General features: G+C 46.4%; 1 protein-coding gene across 2 annotated transcripts; it reads right to left on the bottom strand.

The window, feature by feature from the left end:
* Positions 1–402: 402 nt before the first annotated feature.
* DOK2 (docking protein 2) lies at positions 403–5,596 on the bottom strand. Of its 2 annotated transcripts, XM_045457964.1 has the most exons (5): positions 4,715–5,596; positions 3,454–3,735; positions 3,120–3,207; positions 2,024–2,208; positions 403–1,540 (listed from the first exon to the last, which is right to left on the bottom strand). In XM_045457964.1, exons 1-5 carry the CDS (start codon positions 4,775–4,777, stop codon positions 920–922), a joined length of 1,239 nt encoding a protein of 412 aa, XP_045313920.1. In that variant the 5' UTR covers positions 4,778–5,596; the 3' UTR covers positions 403–919. The 2 variants fall into 2 exon arrangements, with proteins under 2 accessions (XP_045313920.1, XP_045313923.1); XM_045457967.1 differs by lacking the exons at positions 3,120–3,207; positions 4,715–5,596 and having other exon boundaries at positions 3,454–3,566.
* Positions 5,597–20,888: the final 15,292 nt, after the last annotated feature.

The following is a 20,888-nucleotide window of genomic DNA, read 5'->3' as shown; positions in this document are numbered from 1 at the left end:
AAGGGATCAATCCAAGGCCACACAGCTGGTTAGTCCCACTTGTAGTGCATAAGAGGTTCAGTAAGTGCCTACTCTTCCCATCCTCCAGTCCAGCTCTTCACACATACATTCTGCTTCCCCACTACTTTCCTGGTGTTGACTCGAAGCTGGCAAAGGGTTAGAGATGCTTGAACCTCTTTCCCAAAGTGCCCTGACTTTCACAGACCACCCCCCTCACACACACACACACACACACACACACACACACACACTCTGTGGACAGATGCTTGGGACCCAGCTTAGGCCCAGAGAAGATCTTGCTGCTAGGACAGAAGGTGTCCATGGTGGTCAACTGAAGCATATGTCCCCAAGAGGGCTGTGGCTCTCCCAACCCCATCCCACAGCACTTATGCCACACAGAAATATTCCAGATGTGTTTAATGCCACAGAGAAGCCTAAAACCTACATAAAGCTGCAGCCATTGTCCCAGTGCCTGGAGCCGGAGTGGTCCCCTAAAGGGGATGTCAGCAGGGAAGATGCTTGTATAAGGCAAGAAACCAGGGCAATTTGCTGACATCCTTTTGTCCTCTGCCCTAAATGCCCAAGCTTCCTTTAGGAAAGACAGAAGAGGAAGTGGAAAAGGGGTAGGAGGAGGGTGTGTCTCTTTAGGGCCCCCTTCCTGCTTTGGGAGGATGACTCACACAGCAGGCCTTGGGAGGGACAATTCCTCAGACCAGACTAGGGCAGGCCAAGGCAAGTGTTCCGGAAGGAGCAGAGGGAAGTTCCTGGAGTGCAGTGGCCAGGAGAAGTAACCTGAAGAAACTAGAAGGGAGGCCTGTGGTCGTCCTCCCACTCCTTCACACTGGCCTCTGACTGGTGCCCCAGCGAGCACAGGATAGCTTCAGCACCGGCATTCGGTCAACATCTCCTCTGCCCCCCATCACTTAGCACCTTTCTTAAGTACAACATTGTCATATTCCGTTCCCCGTGGCCAGCCAGACGCAGAAAAGTCCTGCCCTGCTGGGTAGACGTGCTGGAGGCTGCTGGTGTCCCTGTGAGCTGAGGCCTGCCTCCTCCAGGCTTCACCCTGGGGCTCCTGTGGGCTGTCATACAGGGACAGGGCAGCCACTCCCTCAGGCTCATCGTATATGTGGTCGGGCTGTGGGGCCGGGTGCTCCTCAATGCTGTCATACAGAGGGTCCACTGGGGACTGGGGAGGAACCGCCAGGATACCTCTGAAGCTTTTCCCCAGGTTACGAGCTACTGCATCGAAGGGCACCGCATATTCCCCCTCTGGGCCCCGCGGCCGGGTGGTGGGGACTGGAATGGTCGGTGACGGAGGTGGCAGTGAGTCGTGGGGCCGGGAGTAGGGGCTTTCTGGCAGGGGCAGCACCGCAGGGACTGTGGCTGGCTGGGTTTGGGGCCCAGGAGGGGCACTGTTCTTCTGGGCAGAGATGGCCTCTTCCAGAGCCAAGAAGATCTCATTGCCTTGCCGAGTTTCAAACTCAAAATTGCCCTCTCCAGAGACACAACGCCGGCCTGCCTCAAAGGAAAAGGTTACCTGGGTGGAAGGGAAAGGGAGATTATTGGCCAGTCCACACAGTAGAGTCTCTTCTCCCAGCTCCCAACCACAAACCTGTCACTTCCGACTTCCTTCCACAAGAACCATGAGAGCTTCTCCCCAAGTTGTTAAGGAAAAAACCCAGAGGGGGGTGAACGATCCCTCCGGGTTTTTTCCTTAACAAGCAAAGCCCTCTCTCCTGTCCCTTCCTTCTCCCTGCCATCCATTCAAGTGTGGAGGTTGGTATATATTCATTCTCAATAACACCAGCCCCTGTTTACTCCTCTGACCTCCCTACCTCTTCCTGTTCTCTGGTTCTTCTAGTCCCCACCCACTCCCCCTTCCCCTGGCTCTCTCTCCACTGGCTGTTTTCTTCTGCTGGTTTTTATCTGTCTTCCCTTCCTCCTCCCATGCTCTCTTCCTTCGAGGGCCTCTTTGTCCTCTCCCTGACAATCTCCTCTCTCACAGGCAGCCCCTGCTCACCTTGTCCCGCCCAAAGCGCCTCAGGAACCTGTAAGGCCACTCATACAACTTGGTGCCCAGCTCAGGGCCACCCCACAGCTCCAGTGCACTCTCTCCAGCCCGCAGGGTATAGGATCCCCGGAGCCGGCACCTCTCGCTGGCTTCTGTGGGTCTCATGGTCACAGAGAACTCCTTGCGGGGGGCCGCTGGGGGGGGGGGCAGAGAGGGGAGGTGGATCAGGCAGTTCATGGGAAACAGATGGCCTGCCTCAACTCTGCTCTAAATAAGCATACCAGAAGCCTCCAGAAAACACATTATCCATGTGCCTCCTGACCCTGCAGCCTGCATCTTGGAGGCTGAGCTGCCCTATGACAGGTCATATTCCCCAAAATGCAGGTACCTCCACCTCCTACCCTAGTCAGCATCGTGCCCTGGCCACATGCACCCCGACCTTGTGCCCACATCCTTCCTGTCCCTGTTGCCAGAGTCACAGCCTTGTCTTCCCCATCTAATCTCCTGCCCTTACCCAGCCTCCTCCCCAAGTCCTGCTATCACAGCTGCAGGTGCAGCCGACCTTACCCTCCCAGCTTGCAGCCAACCCACCCACTGCTGACGCCATCCAGTGCCCTCTGTGAGGTGGAGCTTGAATGTCACCCTGTGCCCATCTGCTCCCCACACACGCCCAAGTCAGTGGGCTAGACACATCACAAAAAGGGACTGCTTCGTCAGCAGAAAGTTCCACTGCCACAGGATACTTTAAATCCATAAAACTAAAACCTTCTCAGACACTCTCTCAGGTCCCCAGGACAGAGAGTTCAAAAGCAGCACCTTCACTGGATCCCCCAGCCTTGCCCTCTCCCACCATCAGGGCCTGGGCAAGAGGGAATGAGCCACAGGGGGATGGGGAGGCGGTGGGGGAGGCCTGAAGCTGGAGGCAGTCCAGGCTCCCCCACCTCAGGCCACTCCCGGAAACGATGCAGAGAAGCCGATAAGGGGACTGGCCGGGGTTGGGGGCAACCACAGGGCAGGAAGACTCAGAGGCGGCCAGCCGCTGGCCCACAGCTCCTCCCCACCACACCCTGGGGAGGGCGCCCCAGGAGGGGAGGCAGCCCCTCACCTGCAGTCGTGCTGCTGTACAGTTCATTCTCCTCCATGCAGGGCCAGCTGCCCTTCCTCGTCGGCCCCAGCAGCTCCTTCCTCTGGCCCTGAGGAGGAGGCCAAGGTCTCACCACTGTCACCAATGCCAAGCCCACCTGTGGCCCAGGACTCCCTCCAGAGCACAATCAGCCTGCTGTCCCTGTCTGCATTCTGGATTGGGCCCCCCACCCCCCGCCAGGAACCACCCCCAACATCCTGACCTTGGCTCTTAGAACACCTGCCCACAGCAAGTACCGAGTGCCCCCACTCCCACCTGCATGCCCCTGCCTTTTCTGCACCACTGGATGACTCACAGGGAAGGCCAAGAGGCAGATGGCCTGCATCCAGTCACTGCGCTCTGCAGCGGGGGCTGCCAGCAGGTACAGGCGTTCCTTGGTCTCCAGGAAGAAGGCGCTGGTGTCCCGGGGGCTGCTGGCCTCCCCGCCGGCCTCAGCCACCCGTAGGCAGTCACTGAGGCGGATCACCCTCCTGGCGGCCTCTCCCCGGCGTGGCTTCTCAGGGCCCTCTTGGAGCTCCAACCGGGCCAAGGCGCAGCCTGACTCTCCATACAGCATAGCCCCAAACCGGCGCCATTTCTGAACCCAGACACATGGCAGGTGAGGTGTGGGGAGGGAGCCACCCAGAGATGGAGAGATGGTGATCAATGGGGAGACAAGGAACCAAGGGAGAGGGCGTGGGGCAGCACTCGGGTCGGAGAGAGAGGTGAAGATCACAATAGATCCAAGGAGTCAGAGGGGATAACAGGAGCCTTAGGAATTAGTGAGCATTGGAGACCCGCCCCACACGGCAGAGAAAGAGGCCTGCAGTGACAGCGAGTGGAAAAGCAGAGGCAGAAGGGAGCCCCGTGGGGACAGACTGCAAGGCAGGCCCAACCAAGATCCAAGTCGAGAGGCAAAACGCCTGTGAGTCCCTGAAGCCCAGAGGAGAGATGAGAGGGTGGCATGAGGGCCGAGACCAGAGCTCATCATTCTCTCTGTGTGAGGCCCCACAGAAAACCCTGTGCCAGGAACTTCAGTCAACCCTATGGAGCCTTCCTGCTTCACCCCTTGACAGGTTGGGTCATGAGAGAGACAGAGAAGCCCTTGTGCAGGTCAGCCGAGGGACAGAGGACTTCCTCATTCGAGGAGGCCAAGGAAGGAAAAGGAGGCTGGCCACAGAGACCCCGGCTCAAGCTTGACACCAGCCAAACTCATCCCACTGGGGCAGGAAAGGGAGAAGGAACTTCCACAGCAATGACAAATTATCCCCCCACCTTGCCCTCCATTCCCTCCCAAAGCATCCCCGTGTTACCACAGAGCCTCAGAGGCAAGAAATGGAGTCAGAGCCCTCATGTACCCTCCTCCCCACTGGCGAACAGCCATTTGCAAAGAACTCAGCTTGGGGCCTGTTTGGGGGAAGCCAGTGGCTGCTAAGGGTCTAACGTGGGGAGTGACACAGTCCCCACCTTCCCATACAGGTTTTGGAACGTTCGGGGGCTCCCTCTCATCCCCGGGGAATTTCTAGCAGCAACCCCCCCAGCCCCTCTACCCAGTCCCAGCCCAGCCTTGCCCTTACCTTTCCAAAAGTCTGCTGCTGCAGAAGATACAGGGGGCCCTGCTTCACTGCCACTTCTTCCATCCTCTCACCATGACGGTGCCCCAGCACTTCAGTTCTCTCCTTCCACGCCCGCCCTCTTTCCCTCCTCCCTGCCGTGGGTTCCCCCTAGTTCATTTCCTCTCTGCCTAGAGTTTTCTGCAATGTTCTTGTCTGCTCGATGATGACAAACCCAAACCAATAGGCCCTGTGGTTTCTTGCTGTGTGTGTGTGTGTGTGTGTGTGTGTGTGTGTGTGTGTTTGCCGAGTGAGTTTCATGCACAAGCTTCCTGCATTTTCATTGAGTAAGATAATTTCCAAAAAGCCAATTTCCAGCTTTTCAGCCAGCAACAACTCAGGTACAGAAGCTGGCCGGGGAGTCAAACCAAACAAGGAAGGGCTGACCTATAGCAACAAAGAGACCCAGAACCAAGTTCAACAGTAAAACCAGTAGCAAAAGGCCCTCACACACAAGCTGGATGTTCAGCATGACATAGCTGGAAGAGAACTTAGAAATCAACCAGGCTAAGTCCCTAATTTAAAAATGACTGGATGGAGGCTCAGGAAGATCTGAGGAAGGTGTTCAAGGCCACCAACCGGAACCCAGGTCTCTCAGCTCAATAAGAAAGAGCTTAGCCACATATACACCCACCCAGCACACAGGACACATCAGACAGATCTCACCACTTTCACACACAGCTGCAACTGTGTTTCACTCTGAGGGGAGCACTCCCTGCCCCAGTCAACACCACACACTTACAACACCTTCTTGGGATTCTAGAAACATGAACATCCCCACCCTGAAGCATGCTATGTTCCCAGAGCCCATCCAACTGGTTGGAGTTCACCTTCTTTCCAGCCTTTGTGAGCATTATAAAGGCACTAGAGTTTCATCTGGAGATTATCTGATTGTGTTTTTAAGTTACAATAGCAATCTCTTATATTAAAAAAAAAAAAAAAAAAAAAAAGCTTTATAGTTGCCAAAACAAAAATGCTCCTTAGTTACAAAAGCTTCCAGGCATACAACGGTCACCAGCCATAATATCTACCCCTGGAAAAGGGAATGCAGGTATGAACCCACCTGTTTGAGACTCTTCTGAAGTCACAGGACTGGTGAGGACAGGAGAAAGTACCAGGGCTCCTGATTTTTATTCTGATGGTCTTTTTATTGCTGGCACCTAAATGGAATCCAGACTCCATGCAAGAAGATACACTGCTTTGGGGAAATCTAAGGTTTCCAGAGAATATTTAACTTAGAACCAGATGGTTTAGAGAAGCAATCTGATGGGGCATGGTGCAGAAATGTTGGGGAACCAGAGAATTAGACCAGCACTCTTGGGGTAACCCCATAATGGGTGCTTATATAATTGGGCCATTTTCTCTACCACAGGGGTTTGTTTGCCTTGGGAAGGAGAACAGAGCAATGCACTGCTTAGGCCATCTGCTGTAAATGCCGTGCGCTTTTCCAAAACAGCTTTGAAAGATGAATGTTATGAGCTCTGGGAGGAGAGGGCTGAGTCACGTAAAGCTCACGGCACTCAGCCCTGTTGCCTGGATTTGAACAGGTTGATCCAGAGATCAAGGGAAAACCAAGGATGCTGGCGTATGAAAAGCTCCTTGGGAAGTGGTTAGGAGTATGGAAATGGGGCAGGGTCTACTCCATTTCTCCAGTCCCTAAGGAAAGGCAGTGTTTCCTAGGAGCCGTTTGGTCTTTGACCATCAGCATCTCCTTATGAGATGAGAAAAGGAGAGTGTTGAGGGCCATCCTGGAGGCTGCCAGAGCCATGCCTTTCCAACATTAATGTGCAGATCCTGTTAAAAGTGCAGATTCTGATACAGCAAGTCTGGAGTGAGACCAGAGATGCTGATACAGCTGGCAGGTGGGCCAGATCTCAGTTTGAGAAACAGGGTAACAGGATATCCCTCCCCTGCCTTACTCTGATCACCTTTCCCTAAGGCAAATTGGACACATTCTACTCAGAACCACAGGGGGGCACCCGAGCTTACCAGATTACTTGAAAGCTTTTTAAACCTGGAGGCCTGAGCCCCAGGTATTCCAGACAACCACATGCCATCCCTTGCCTCTGGTAGATGCAAAAATTCTATGGCTGTTGTCTGCAGAAGATGGAACAGCTGGAACAGCAGGAGTGTACTATGAGTGACACACTTTAAGGGCCTTCCACTTTTCCTGGTGGACTTGTGGGGTCCCTGCAGTGGAAGTATGAACCCCATTACTTTCTGCTGGCCACAGGCGAACGCTGTGAGCAGAGACCCAGAAGACATAGCTCCAGACACAGCAGAGGGGCAGAAAATTAGAGGCCCTTAGGTTACCAGGCACCAATGATGGGAAGAGAAACCACCATAAGGGGGAGAGTCTCAGTGGTTTATGCTGAGGCACAAGTGGGGTTTGGAATGCTCCTTGGCTCCTCTTTGCTTTTATTGGAAATGAAGGGACACCACACCTCACCTGTGCCTCAATATAAGCCAGGGAATTCTTTCCTTTACACTGGGAACAGGGGTTAGGAACCATGCAGGTCAGAGAACACAGTTCCAAGAACTTTGCCACTTTTGGTTATCATTCTCACCAGTGATTAGCAACTAAATCCTTAACACAAAAGGGCTTGGGAGCTTATCTTTGGGGGCAAAAAAAAAAAAAAAAAAAAAAGGAAGGAAGAAGCAGAGACTGTGTATGATTCTTTGGGCAGGCTTGCAGATTAGATGAGTCCCAAGCAATGGACAGGTGGGGCAGCTACCCCAGGGGTAGTGCTGGGCACACAGCAGGAAAGAAGTAGTGTACAATGGGCATGGAGCTGGCACAAGCCTGAGAGGCATGGAGAACTGAGGAAAGAAATAAGTGACCTGGGGTCATGAAAGATCTGACCCCAGTGGTTCCTGAGTGTGCAGAAGGGAGCACAAGACCAGTCTATCAAGTTTTGTTCCTAGTCCTTCCCTTTCTCCATTAAGTAGGATTTCACTTCTCCCAGTACAAGTAAAGAGAGACCCAATGCTGGAAACTCTCTGAGAAGGGCTTATAATAGAATACAATCATGTTACTTAACATTGACATAACATTTCAAATGCTGTGTGTTCTGATATGAACCCACACACACCACAGAATGAGACAGAGACATAAATAAATTAATTAACTCAGATTATTTATTGAGCATCTATTATGTACAGAGAGATACTAGGGACACAGCATAAACAAGACAGAATCCCTGTTTCATGTTTTGTTTGTTTGTTTGTTTGTTTGTTTAGAGAGAGAAAGCGCACACAAGTGGATGCTTGTGAGAAAGAATCTTAAGCAGGCTCCATGCTGAGGGGCTCGATCTCACAGCCATGGGATCATGACCTGAGCCAAAATCAAAAGTTGGATGCTCAACTGACTGAACCACCCAGGCACACCCATTGTGGTTACTTTCTAAATGGAGACCCTGACGGTGAAAATAGTATGCAAGTAAATAGCTTTGAACAGTGATCAATGCTACAAGTATGACAGGGATCGGGGCAGAGGACAACTTTCAGTGGAGTAGTAAGAAAAGCCTCTCTGAGGAGATAACAACAGAACTAAGAAGTCAATGAAAGCAGGGAACTAGCCACTTAAAAGATTTGGAAAAATATTCCAGGCAGAAGTTACATCAAATGCAAAGGCCCTGAGACAGGAACACCCTAAATGTGAGGAGCCTCAAGAAGGCCAGAATGACCAGAGCATTGTTAACAAGAGGGAACATGGTAGAGATAAGATCAGATCATGCGGCTTCTTGGGCCACAGCAAAGATTTGGAATGCAGTCTAAATGCAACGGAGACTTCTTAAGGATTTTTAAGCATGGGAATAATGATCTAAATGTATTATTTTATTTTTATTTTAAACTTTTTTTAACGTTTATTTTTGAGAGAGAGAGAGAGAGAGTGCGCGTGTGTGCATGAGTGGGGGAGGGGCAGAGAGAGAAGACACAGAATCTGAGCTGTCAGCACAGAGCGCAATGCAGGGCTTGAACTTACAAATGGTGAGATCATGACCCGAGCCAAAGTCAGATGCTTAACCCACTGAGCCACCCAGGTACCCCTAATTTATTATTTTAAAATAATGTTCTGCATGGGGCACCTGGGTGGCTCAGTCAGTTAAGCGTTGGACTTCAGCTCAGGTCATGATCTCACTATTCATGGGTTCGAGCCCCATGTCAGGTTCTGTGCTGACAGCTCAAAGCCTGGAGCCTGCTTTGGATTCTGTGTCCCCATCTCTCTCTGCCCCTCCCCTGCTCACATTCTCTCACTCGCTCTCTCTCGCGCGCGCGCGCTCTCTTCTGTCTCAAAAATAAATGAACATTAAAAAATAAAATAAAATAACATTCTGCCACTGTATGGAAAATAGGCTATCACAGGGCAAGACAGGAAGCAAGGAAACTAGTTCGGAATCTATTACCAGACCTCAAGAAAAATGTGATGTAGCTTGGACCGGAGTGTTAGCAGTAGAGATGAAAAGAAGTGGCCAGATTTGGGCATGTGTTAAATGTAGATTAAATGGGACTTGCAAGTGGATTGGATGTGGGGAACTGTTCAGACGCTAGGAATCAAGATAATTCCTGGGTTTTTAGCTGAGCAACTGGGTAAAGGGTGGTACCATTTATTGGCAAAAGGAGGAGAGAGGGAGAACTAAGTGTGGGAAGGAGGTCTGGTGGGGGAGTGGATGGGGGCCTGGCCCACAGAAAGCTGTTACTCCCACCCAATCAGGCAAGTAAGGACTTGGAAGACTGCCCCTGCAATTGTGACTCCAAGAATATACCACTGCAGCTGCTATGCCAAGGTCAGGAAGCCCCTGACTCACCATCCCTGTTCAGTACATTCAGGAGGCTTATGATTGGACACTGGAACACAGCACAATACAAAACATTCCAGGGGTTAGGCTTGCCAGAAGCAACAGTCAAAAGCTTCTGCCTCACTTCTGCCTCCAAAATCTTCTCCCAGTGAATCTAACTGGCAGAGGCAGTCTTGCATACAGAACCCTGGCCGCAAGGAAGTCTGGGTAATGTAGTTTTTAGGTGTCCTACCTCTGCAAACCAGGATACACCAGGAGGACCCAGGTTGAAATGAATGGTGAGCACCAGTCTACTGTATCCACGACAGAAAGTAATTCACTACCATTCTCATTCTGATTTCAGGTGTTAGCTCCCAGTCAATATAAACTTCAAACAACCAGTACTCTCAGAATCCAGTGAAAATCTAATCTGGGGGTCTTGATTGGAAGCCAGAGTGAACTCCAATGGAAAACAGAAACTAGCATTATCTAACATTGATAATTCCTTGTGGAAAAGAATGAAATTGGCCTCAGCAGGCAGAGAATGACCTGATCTGACCCAAGGAGATGGCTATCTCAGTCAGACTGAGCCCTCAGGTCCTAAAGCCCCTTTATCTCTCCCCACCACCTCCACCTTTCCCAGCATCTGACCCCTCTCAGGAGGCGGCCTAGAGTACCGGTTAACATAATAATCTATTTGTGAAGATTGGAACTGTGCCTTCTGCACGTTTCCATTGTCACCACCATTTGGCGGTTATCTCCATGAATGTTTATGGAGGAGAAAAGGACAGACAAGAAAACAAGGAGGTCACTATTTGAGTTGCTGGTAACCCAGGATCAGAGAGCAATGTCCCTCACCCACTGGAGCAGAAAGCTAGAAAGACACAGACATAAATTCGGTCGAGTTTGGCAGTTCACTGGAAAGTAAAGAATAATGTAGACACCCTAAGTGGGGGGATACCGGCTGTGGGAGCACGGAAGACCCCTCCAGGGCGTGTTGTCAGAGCAGCTGCGCGGTGGCGGGGGATGGGGGCGTCCAGGGGCAAATCAAGAGAACACTGGAGATGAGAGGACTCCCCCAGGTGGTAGGTTCTGGGCGGGGGGGCTGGTCCCAGCCCCCCTCCTGGAACCCTCACCAAGCCGCCAAGCAGCAGGCACCCCCAACTCCCGCTCCAGCGCCCGACCGCCCGCCCACCCGCCGGAGCAAGCGCGGCCCCTTTAAAAACCATGTAAACAAAGCTTTGTTCCCCCGGCTCCCCCTCCCTTCGCGCTCCCCCAGCCCGCTCCTTCTTCCCACCCCCAGCGTCTCCGGGCCGCTGACGTTGCCCGCGCCTTTACGCCGTCCCAACGGCGCTGCGCATTCTCCAACCGCGGCCCCGGCCGCCGGGGCCTGCGCAGCCGAGCAGCACTACGCCGCGAGCGTAGCGCGACGAGCCCCCAGCGCGCAGGCGCAGCGGCGACGGCGGCGGCGGCGGCAGCGGCCCCGGCCGAGGTGCGCGCTGGGGGGGAGGGGGGGCCGGAGAGGAGCATGAATGGAGCAAAATGGCGGATCATGTGCAGGTGAGAAGAGCCGCGGGGGGGGAGGCGGCGGCCGCGGAGAGTGGGGAGTGGGGGGTGCACGCGGCCCAAAGGGCTCGAGCCGGCTCGGGGCTCGCCAGGCCCGCGCCACCGCCACTCGGGGTTCCGGAGCCGCCGCCCGTCCCGGAGCTCCGGGGCCTTTCCCGCCTCCTGGGCCGGGGGCCTCCTCCATCCCCTCCCACCCGGTCCCACGCCTCTCGCGCGGGGCTGGAGGTGCAGGAATCCGTGCCCCGGCGCGCACAGCTTACATCGCTTATCAGTAACTGTCTTCCCACTGGGAGGAGGCCTTCCTCAAGTCCTCTTGCCCCCCAAGACGGGGAAGGGAGGGAGACCCCCTTGTCGGCTGTGGCCTGAGGGGTCTTCTCCATTACATCCGCCCGCCCTAAACAAATAACAAAAAGAAAACCTCACATTGACAAACCTGGCTCTCCCGAGTATTTCCCGCCGCCTTCCTCTTCACGCCCCCGAATATAAGAGACCCCCCCCCCGACCTTCTTCCCCCTCTCACGGATACGCCCTTCGCTCCCACACTCCTAATCGTACAGCTTATGGGACCGAGCGCCCCGGTCCTCCAAAATGGGTGCTCAGGCCTGGGCCCGCCCGCCCTCCTGTCCCCCTATCCATAGTGAAGGAGTTGAGTGCCCACACCTCCTATGAAACGCGGGGTGGAGGGGGGTGTGTCTGAAATGAGAGATGTAATGTTGGGTGCAGACGTTGCTGTGGAGGGTCTTGATCAGGCTCAAGAGCTGGCCCGGGCTTGCTTTGGGCCCAAGCCACTTTTCTTCAAAGACAGGGCACAGGCCCTAGGAAAGGACAGCCCACACCAAACCTAATAGTAGCTGGAGGAGGGCAGGGTTATTTCTTGCAAACTCGATAAAGTTTTTCCTCTCTATGCTCTAGATCTGATATTTTTATGACAGTTATTGATATAAGTCTGTTGTCAGAAGCCTTCAGATTTTCTAGGTAACTGCACAGATTTTGTGTTGTGGGAAGTATAGAGAGCATAAGAAGTGTCGCCCTATTTTGCATACTATAAAGTATCATTTCTCAAGTACAAAGAATGATCTTATTCCTGATATAATGTCTACAAGAAGCTAGAGTGGTGTGATATCTGTCTGTTTAATTAGAGAAGGCACTAATTTTCAAGTCCAGGGATCAGTGGAGTAGGTCTTTGGTCTATGAGGGGCAAGTTATCAGGACAGAATTATTAAAAATTGCAACCACAGATGGAGGACCACGAGATTTGTGTTTTAAAGCCAGTATCATGACCTAATTCAGAAATAGCAGTAAAACTTGATACAAGGTGATAATGGTAGTAATAGTGTAGCATCTTGAATTTTATAGCAACCATTGCTAAGAAACAATAAGAATTTTATGTGATTTTTAAAAAAAAAAATTTTTTTCCATCCTAAAAGAGTAGGTAGGTAAGAAGTATTTATCTTGTTAAATAAAGGCAAACCAAACTATAGAACTGATATGAGATTTACTTAAAGTCAAGTTGACCAAAGGCATTTGACTTTGAGTCTAGTGTTCTTATCTTCTGGGGGATAAAATAGTGTCCAGAACATTCCAAAACGTGGTTTGAATGGATAGCCTGTCTGAATGATGCTTTGGATGCTTCCTTTGGAAAGCAAAGGAAGTCAGTTTACTTTTATGAATATACATCTGGTCTGTCTCCTGTAAGAAGGATCTCTTAATATGATCTGGCCCACATCTTGAACCGGAAAGGCTGGCATTTCTCACAAGAGTAAAGTCAAGGTGCATCAAAGTAATCTTCCTAGTATTTTTGGCTCAAAGGAGGGTCTACCCTATTTTTAGTAAGGTGATATTTTTCTCCCATCTACCCAAGAATAAGAATCTATCTAAATAAAATTTATTAACTTTTCAAAACAAAGAGGGGTATGCCAGCCAGTGTTTTCTTTTACTTTTAAGACTTGTAGTGTGTTGTTCTCTGAATTAGTGATCTTTATTGCAACAGAATAAGTTTGTGAGAGATTTTTTTTTCTCTTTCTAGAATGGGGCACTTTGCTTTTCTTTGTTAGACCACTAAATTAGTTTTAGTGTTGGAAACTCACAGATTTTAGCCTGATACTTTATTGTAGTAGAAAACTTCCCCAAGAAAAAGATGCTCTTTCCCTGGTATGGAATGAAAGGATGAAAGACAGTTCTGAAATTCATTGAGGGGTACTTCTCTCCTAACACTCCTGGAACATGAAGTTTAAAAAGGAGTCTATTACAGGTTCAAGACAGTGATTATACGAAAGTTTCCTATGTACTACTAAATAGTTGAGTCATTTTATGTCTAGTACTTTTCTGAACCACCAGGGTGAGCAGTTTTGTAGTTTTTGTTGTTGTTTTTGTTATTGTTTTTGTTTTTACTGACACTAAGCAAGTGTCATATGATTCTCAGACTGGAATCCTGAGCATCTCTTCTGATTGGTGTTTTATGGAAGATTTAAGTGTCACAAAACATTAGAAATGAGAAAATTATAATATTCGATCTGTCTTTTACTCTGTCAATGTCATAGTCAAGCCTTTTTAGAAGAGTAGCTATAAGCAATCAACTTACTGTGATGGATTCCTTTTTCTTTGATGATCTTATCTAATGCCATGCAAGCAGTGATTACAGAAAATTGTTAAAAAAAAAAAAAGCGAACTCATTTGTATTTATCTTCAGTTGCTCCCTTCCCTTTTTTTAAAAATAATGTTAGATGAAATTAATGAGGATTCAGTATCTTCAGTTACTAGCTAGTTAATGCAAAAAGAAGACAGCTCTTAGTGTACAGGGGTGATAATGAAAAAGACTAAGAAGAATCAGATGTTAGCTTTGATAGTGCTCGCTGGTGTTCAGTATCTTGAAGGAAAAGGAAAGAGTATATAATATATAATATATATGCTTTCAAGTATGTAAGTATATTAAATATATAATAATTATTATAAGATAGTATAAATGAAGAATAGTTCTGGGGTTTTGTTGGATTTATTATATTATGCTGGGCCTCACACACAGTCTTAAAGTATGATTTACTGAACTCTGCATTATGACTATGTAATAACAGAAGATACTGTTTTCAAATAGTCATTTTATTTTATTATTTTTTTTAATATTTATTTATTTTTGAGAGAGACAGAGACAGAGCATGTGTGGGGGAGGAGCAAAGAGAGAGGGAGGCACAGAATCCGAAGCAGGCTCCAGGCTCTGAGCTGTCAGCACAGAGCCCCACGCACAGCTTCAACTCACAAACCACGAGATCATGACCTGAGCTGAAGTCAGACTCTTAATCTGACTGAGCCCCCTAGGTGCCCCTCAGATAGTCATTTTATTTTAAATTTAAGGCTGAGTAACTAAATATTGACAACTGGTGTAACTTTAGGGAGTCACGTAGAAGAATTGTTACAACTGGTAGGTTAAAACTTTAACAGTGCAAAAGTTTATTTGGCCTGATTATAGCAAAGTTAATAGTTGTGTTTTCAGCTTTTAAAAATATGCAAGGAAATGGAGCTATGGGTAGTCCATTTTGAGAAGGTAGTTCATACACTTCAAGAATTTTAAATGGAAAAACTCCGTAACTTCTGCAACTTTTTTTCAGTGATACCATAAAGCTTAATGTGTACAAGGCCCTTTGCTGTATTGTGCACTGCAGAGAATTCAGAGCTGAGAAAGACACAGGACTGCTGAAATGTCAAATTCTGATGCTCTCTTTGGGCAGGCTTCAAAAGTACAGATATAAGAACTAATACACTGATTTCAAAATATGCTACATTTGTGTTGGATGATAGTGGAATAGCTACATTCCTTCATTCACTGCATCTCCCTCTTTTGTGGATTTATACAAATAATATGTGTATATTTTAGAACATATTTATAGTTACTTGATAATTCTGACCTTAGTATATTTTCTCTTATGAGAAAAGCCTTCAGAAAATTTAAGATATGCATGTGTTATTATTCAAACACTTGTGCAGTAAAACACAAAACATATTATTGTAATGGAATCTCTAATTTAGGTGGAGGTAGAAGAAAGAAGCATTGAGAAGATCCCTGTTCTGTATGTTAAAGACAGATTAACTTCCATTTGATGCAAAAATTGATGTTCATAATCACCAGCTGTATTTTCTTTTTTCTTGCTTGGGTTTTGAAAGCAATATTGTGCCACAGCTTTTCAAGAAGGAAATATTGCCAATTTAAACCAATAAGCTAATGTCCCAGTAGGTGCAACCACTGAGACTATTTTGTTCACTTCAATGTATATAAGGAAGGTAGTGTTTAGAAACTGCATCATCTTTTTTTTTAACACCAAACATATCCCACAGGTTTTCTCAGAGTCAGGAATCAGGAAGTGGTTTACCTAGACCCTTCTAGTTTAGGGTCCTTCACAGTGGGGCTGTCAACTGGGGCTGCAGTTAATCTCAAGGCTTGACTGAGGATGGAGAATCTGCTTTCAAGCTTACTCCTGTGATCTCTGACAGGGCCCAGTTAGTTTCTTGCAGGCTGTTGGACTAAGGGCCACTGTGCTCCTCACTGGCTGTTTTCTAGAGGTTTCACAGGGGCCTCTCCTGGCACATTATTTTTAAGGACTTCACTTTTTACGATATGTAATGTCTGGTTTGTATAAATGACCCATCTTTGTTACTGTGGTGTTTTTTTTTTTTTTTTTTAACCTGTAGTGAAATATGCCTTTTGACAGGTAGAAAAATCATGTGTTCAGCTTGATGAGTTTTCAGAAAGGGAATACTCGTGTAGCCAGCATCCACATCCATAATATAATCAGTGCCTGAGAAGTCCCTCTGATGCCCCCTCAAAACCATCCACACATCCATCTTCCTAAGGGTAACTATTACCCTGTCATTTGATTTTTTAATATGATTTTAGAACTCAAGTTGAATAAGGCCTATCTATGATAGCTTGAACTTTAAAGCCAGGGAAAACAGTAGAGAGCAGTGGTTCTTTAGTTTTCAGGGGGAGTTTGGTTTTTGGGTTGTTTTTTGGTTTTGTTTTTGTTTATTAAGAATGATGGAAGCTGTGTGCTCTACAGGGAGGAAAAGCATACCTACACAAAAATTTGCCTGCAGTTTCAGGCCATTCATGAACCTTAGAACTAGAATTTAAAGATAAATTTGTTTTTAAATAAAAATGCTTACCACATTTTTTTGAGAAACTAATTTGTAAGTGTTTCTCTTTTGACCCATGTGAAAGGATAGTTCAGGGTCACAGTATGTGTTCCTGGAGTGTTACATACAGATCGAATTTTTAAATATTGCATTCTTGAGGATGATTAATAGTGACTATTAAGAATCTGCTAATGTCCTGTTCTTAATACTATGTAGATACATGGAAGGAAGTACAAGGTGTGGTGTCTTATTTTCAGGGGCCTTGCATTTTAATTGGGGAAGTAATATCAAGTTCAGGGTATTGAGTTGTGAATTTGTAATGAAACCATGGTTTTCTCAACATGTCCTTGAATGTGGGGACTACCACTCCCCTTACTTTTTCCCCCATTCCAGTACATCTGAGTTCACCCCTCCGTTTATAGTGACTAAAGCAGGGAATTCGCAATGGAATGAGATTGGTACCCAGGGAGCATATAAAAATCCTGGGGAAAGGAGGAGAGTTGTCAAAAACTGGGTCTTAAAGTATGTCATGTTTGCATCCCTGGCCTTTCACCCCTTCCTAAATATTCATGCACACTTGCACTCACACTCACACATTTACTACCATACATGGAAAGGATGTGTTTGAGAGAAGGCAGACATGGAACCTTTATGCTAGCATTTATTGGACTCAGCTGCTTGCCACTTTACATGATCTCATGTAATGCTTACAGCAACTCTATAAGGTGGATATTGTAGAGATGGCAGTAATGGAATTTTCCTTGATAGAGGCTGATGAAAGGCCCTGGTGCCTGTGAAGACTGGAGAACTGTTGGAAGATTTAGGTGATGATTGCAACGGTAGTTACTGTGAAACTTAAGTGGTGTGGGATCTTGGTTGGGGGAGGGTAGAGGGAGGTGCTAACGTTGATTGAGCATCTCTTAGCCAGGCATCCTGCTAAGTCCTTTTGTGCCATTTAATTGAGCAACTCATTTAGTCTCTTTGAGCCTGGATTAGGTGATCTATTCAGTCTTTTATACTTCCCAGCATTCTGGCTAGAATTTCCAGTTATCATCCTTACCATTCTCTCCCAAATAAACCACCATGTTCCTAGTTCATATTTACAGTATTGTGAGTTTTCCTAAAACATTTATGTTCATACTAACATTTCCATTTCATCTGTCTTAAATATGTCTTCCTCTACCCTTACCCCCCATTTTTTAAACTCCTAGAGTATTTCTTAGGAACTGAAGAACTCTGACACTTTTCACAAACTGAGCTCTATTATGCCTCAAATAGTAAGTAAAGAGGTCTTTTAGTTGGACAATAAGTGAAAAAACATTTATTTGGGGACAAGAAATTGACATTTATTACTTAGATGTTGATGCTAGTAGACTAAAAATTGATTCTCACTTACAAGTCCCTGGATTTAGGGGCGCCTGAGTGACTTCGTTGGTTAAGCATCCGATTTCAGCTCAGGTCGTGATCTCACGGTTCATGAGTTTGAGCCCCGCGTGGGCTCTGTGCTGACAGCTCAGAGCCTGGAGCCTGCTTCGGATTCTGTGTCTCCCTCTCTCTCTCTGCCCCTCCTCCGCTAGTACTCTGTCTCTCTCTCAAAAATAAATAAAACATTAAAAATTTTTTTAAGTCCCTTGATTTAAACCTCTCAGATAAAAATTAGATGAAAAACAATTCGAATGCTTTCCTATAAATACCTCTGAAACCAGTTAGATTAACGAAATATCCCTTGTGCTACTTCAGGAAGTTGTAATCTTCTAGCTATGGTGGCCTTTTAACTTTTAAGCGTAGGAACTTGTTTTGGACAAAAATACTGATCTCCTTGATACTTTGTATGGTAAGTCATAGTACTTGAAGTATGTAGTCTCTGAATTGAGAGAGTTAATGCTAGACATTTTTCCCTAATGCTTGAGTCAGCTGTACAGTTAAAAGGGTTGTGTTTAAGTCCAGGAAAGAGAAAAACAGGGTTTTTAAAAGGATATATTTCAGTTCTCTTTAGAATTCTTTGCAGAGTTTTGAAAGTATGTGTCTTAAGTTTGGCAGAAATCATTTCAGGGCTCAGGTTTTTAACCTCATTCACCTCCACTGGCTCCTGAATTTTGGTGTTTTATTTCTCCCAAAAGGACATGGTCTAAAGTCAAGCATGAAATTAATTTGACTTTAGGAAGCTGTAACAGAATAGTTTTCTCTGAAAAGAATCTGGGAAGCCAGATGTATATTTCACATGTCTGTACTTGGCTGAAAAAAATTCATCCAAATTTTGCCCAAGGTGTGGACACAAATTATTTAAAACATTATTTGTTACGGGGCGCCTGGGTGGCTCAGTCAGTTGAGTGTCTGACTTCGGCTCAGGTCATGATCTCACAGTCCGTGAGTTCGAGCCCTGCGTCAGGCTCTGTGCTGACAGCTTAGAGCCTGGAGCCTGTTTCAGATTCTGTGTCTCCCTCTCTCTCTGAACCTCTCCCCGTTCATGCTTTCTCTCTCTCTCTCTCTCTGTCTGTCTCAAAGATCAATAAAGGTTAAAAATTTTTTTTAAAATTAAAAAAAAATAAAACATTATTTGTTTTGTGTTAGTAGATGATTTTTTTTTTTAATCATCAGCTTATCATTGACCCATCTGAGGAATCCCTGTAAGGTCATGGTCTTGTCAACAACTGGTCTGAGGAGGGGCACCTGGTGTCTCAGTGGCTTAGGCATCCGACTTCAGCTCAGGTCATGATCTCAAGGTTCATGGGTTGGAGCCCCGTGTCGGGCTCTGTGTGACAGCTTAGAGCCTGGAGCCTGCTTTGGATTCTATGTCTCCCTCTCTCTCTCTGCCCCTCCCCGCTCTCATTCTCTCTCCTTTCCTCCCTCCCTCCCTCCCTCCCTCCCTCTCTCTCAAAAATAAATAAATAAACTTAAAAAAAAGAAAAACTAGTCTGAGGAATACTCAAGAATTTGAAAGAATAAAACTTACTGGGAAATGGGACCTTTTTTTCTTTATTCTTAATATTTTAAACTGATAACGTTGTAGAGATGAGCAAGTTTCATCCAGCTTTCAAAAGACCTGTAATGAAGTGTTTTTAAACAAATTGAATCTGAGCAACAGGGTGTATTTAAAATAAAGACATTATCCCAAAGGTGTTACAAATGAAAAACTGTTGTAAGGTAAAAGATTATTTACTAATTCTTGGAATTCTGCATTGTAGTCTAACTTAAAATCTGTGTTCCAAACAGGGAGAACAGAGTGTTGTAAACAGGAAAGGTTTCGGCTCACAGAATTCCTAAAACCTTTCCTCAAAGTTTTTTGATTTGGGTTACTATTAATGTGCTTTGGAGGTACAAGAGGCACATTTCCCATAAGAAATGATGATAGTGTGAGACTTCAAACTAACTTTGTATCTATCCCTTGCTTACTCAACTCCTCAAATTTAAACAATTATTTAAAAATTTATTATTTAAAAATAATTATTCAAAAAATTATTAAAAATAAAATTATTTAAATTATTTAAAAAATATTTAAAATTATTAAAATTATTTTTAAAAATAAAAAGTGAATATATCAATTCATAAAGATTGCTATGTGTAAATCTGATGCCAGTAGAATCACATTTTCCTTTAAATCATCTTTATGTGTTCAGTAAATTGCATGCATCTAAGGTGTACAAACACATACCTAGGACTCCTTCACCAAGATCAGAATACACAACATTTCCTCCTAACTCTGCCATCTATCCTTTCCCCAACCCTCACTCAGCCCCAAGCAACCCTGATCTGCTTTCTGTTCCACAAATTAGTTTTCATTTAATGGAATTTTATGTAGTAGACTTACTGTGTACTCTTGTTTCTTTTTTTTTTTTTTTAATTTTTTTTTTAAACGTTTATTTATTTTTGAGACAGAGAGAGACAGAGCATGAACGGGGGAGGGTCAGAGAGAGGGAGACACAGAATCTGAAACAGGCTCCAGGCTCTGAGCTGTCAGCACACAGCCCGACGCGGGGCTCGAACTCACGGACCGCAAGATCATGACCTGAGCCGAAGTCGGCCGCTTAACCGACTGAGCCACCCAGGCGCCCCTGTACTCTAGTTTCTTAAGTCTTTCACTCAGCATGTGATTTTGAGATTCATTTGGGTTATTGGGTAGTATCAGTAGCTGGCTACTTTTTGTTGCTGAATAGTATTCCATTGTATGAATGTATCACATTTTATATATCCATTCACACCTGGGGGGAGATATTTGGGTTGTTTCCAGTTTAAGTCCCTCTGAATAAAAGGGCTATAAATATTCACATACAAGTTTTTATGTAGACATAAGTTTTCATTTCTCTTGAGTTCAGTACCTAGGAAAGGAATGGCTAGGTCCTATGGTATATTTAACTTCTTAAAGAAACTGTCAGTGTTCTCAGGTGACTCCCATTTTACTTTCTCACTGCAGTGCCTAAGAATTCCAAGTGTTACATGTCTTCAACCTTTGATATTGCCATTCTATAGTGAGATCTTACTGTGGTTTCAGCTAGCATTTCCTCAGTAACTAAGGAGGTTGAGTATCTCTTCATTGCACTCCCTGACTCTTCAGGTATTTCAGAGGTTTGCAAACCAGGCTGGTAGTTTGGCCCCACACAGCCTGTTTTTGTATGGCCTGAGAGCTAAGCAAAGTTTTTAACGTTTTTTTGATGCTTGAAAAAAATCTAAGA

This window comes from Leopardus geoffroyi, chromosome B1, assembly GCF_018350155.1.
Source record: "Leopardus geoffroyi isolate Oge1 chromosome B1, O.geoffroyi_Oge1_pat1.0, whole genome shotgun sequence".
NCBI lineage: Eukaryota > Metazoa > Chordata > Mammalia > Carnivora > Felidae > Leopardus > Leopardus geoffroyi.
The sequence above is the reverse complement of the archived record's forward strand: the minus strand, read 5'-3'. Positions and strand labels throughout refer to the sequence as shown.

Excerpts from the sequence above, each read along its gene's own strand:
- DOK2 (XM_045457964.1), bottom strand. The coding sequence starts at position 4,777 with ATGGAAGAAGTGGCAGTGAAGCAGGGCCCCCTGTATCTTCTGCAGCAG. Across the intron at positions 3,208-3,453 it reads TCTGCCTCTTGGCCTTCCCT|GGCCAGAGGAAGGAGCTGCT; the intron begins GTGAGTCATCCA and ends CCTCCTCCTCAG. Across the intron at positions 1,541-2,023 it reads GGCGCTTTGGGCGGGACAAG|GTAACCTTTTCCTTTGAGGC; the intron begins GTGAGCAGGGGC and ends CCTTCCACCCAG.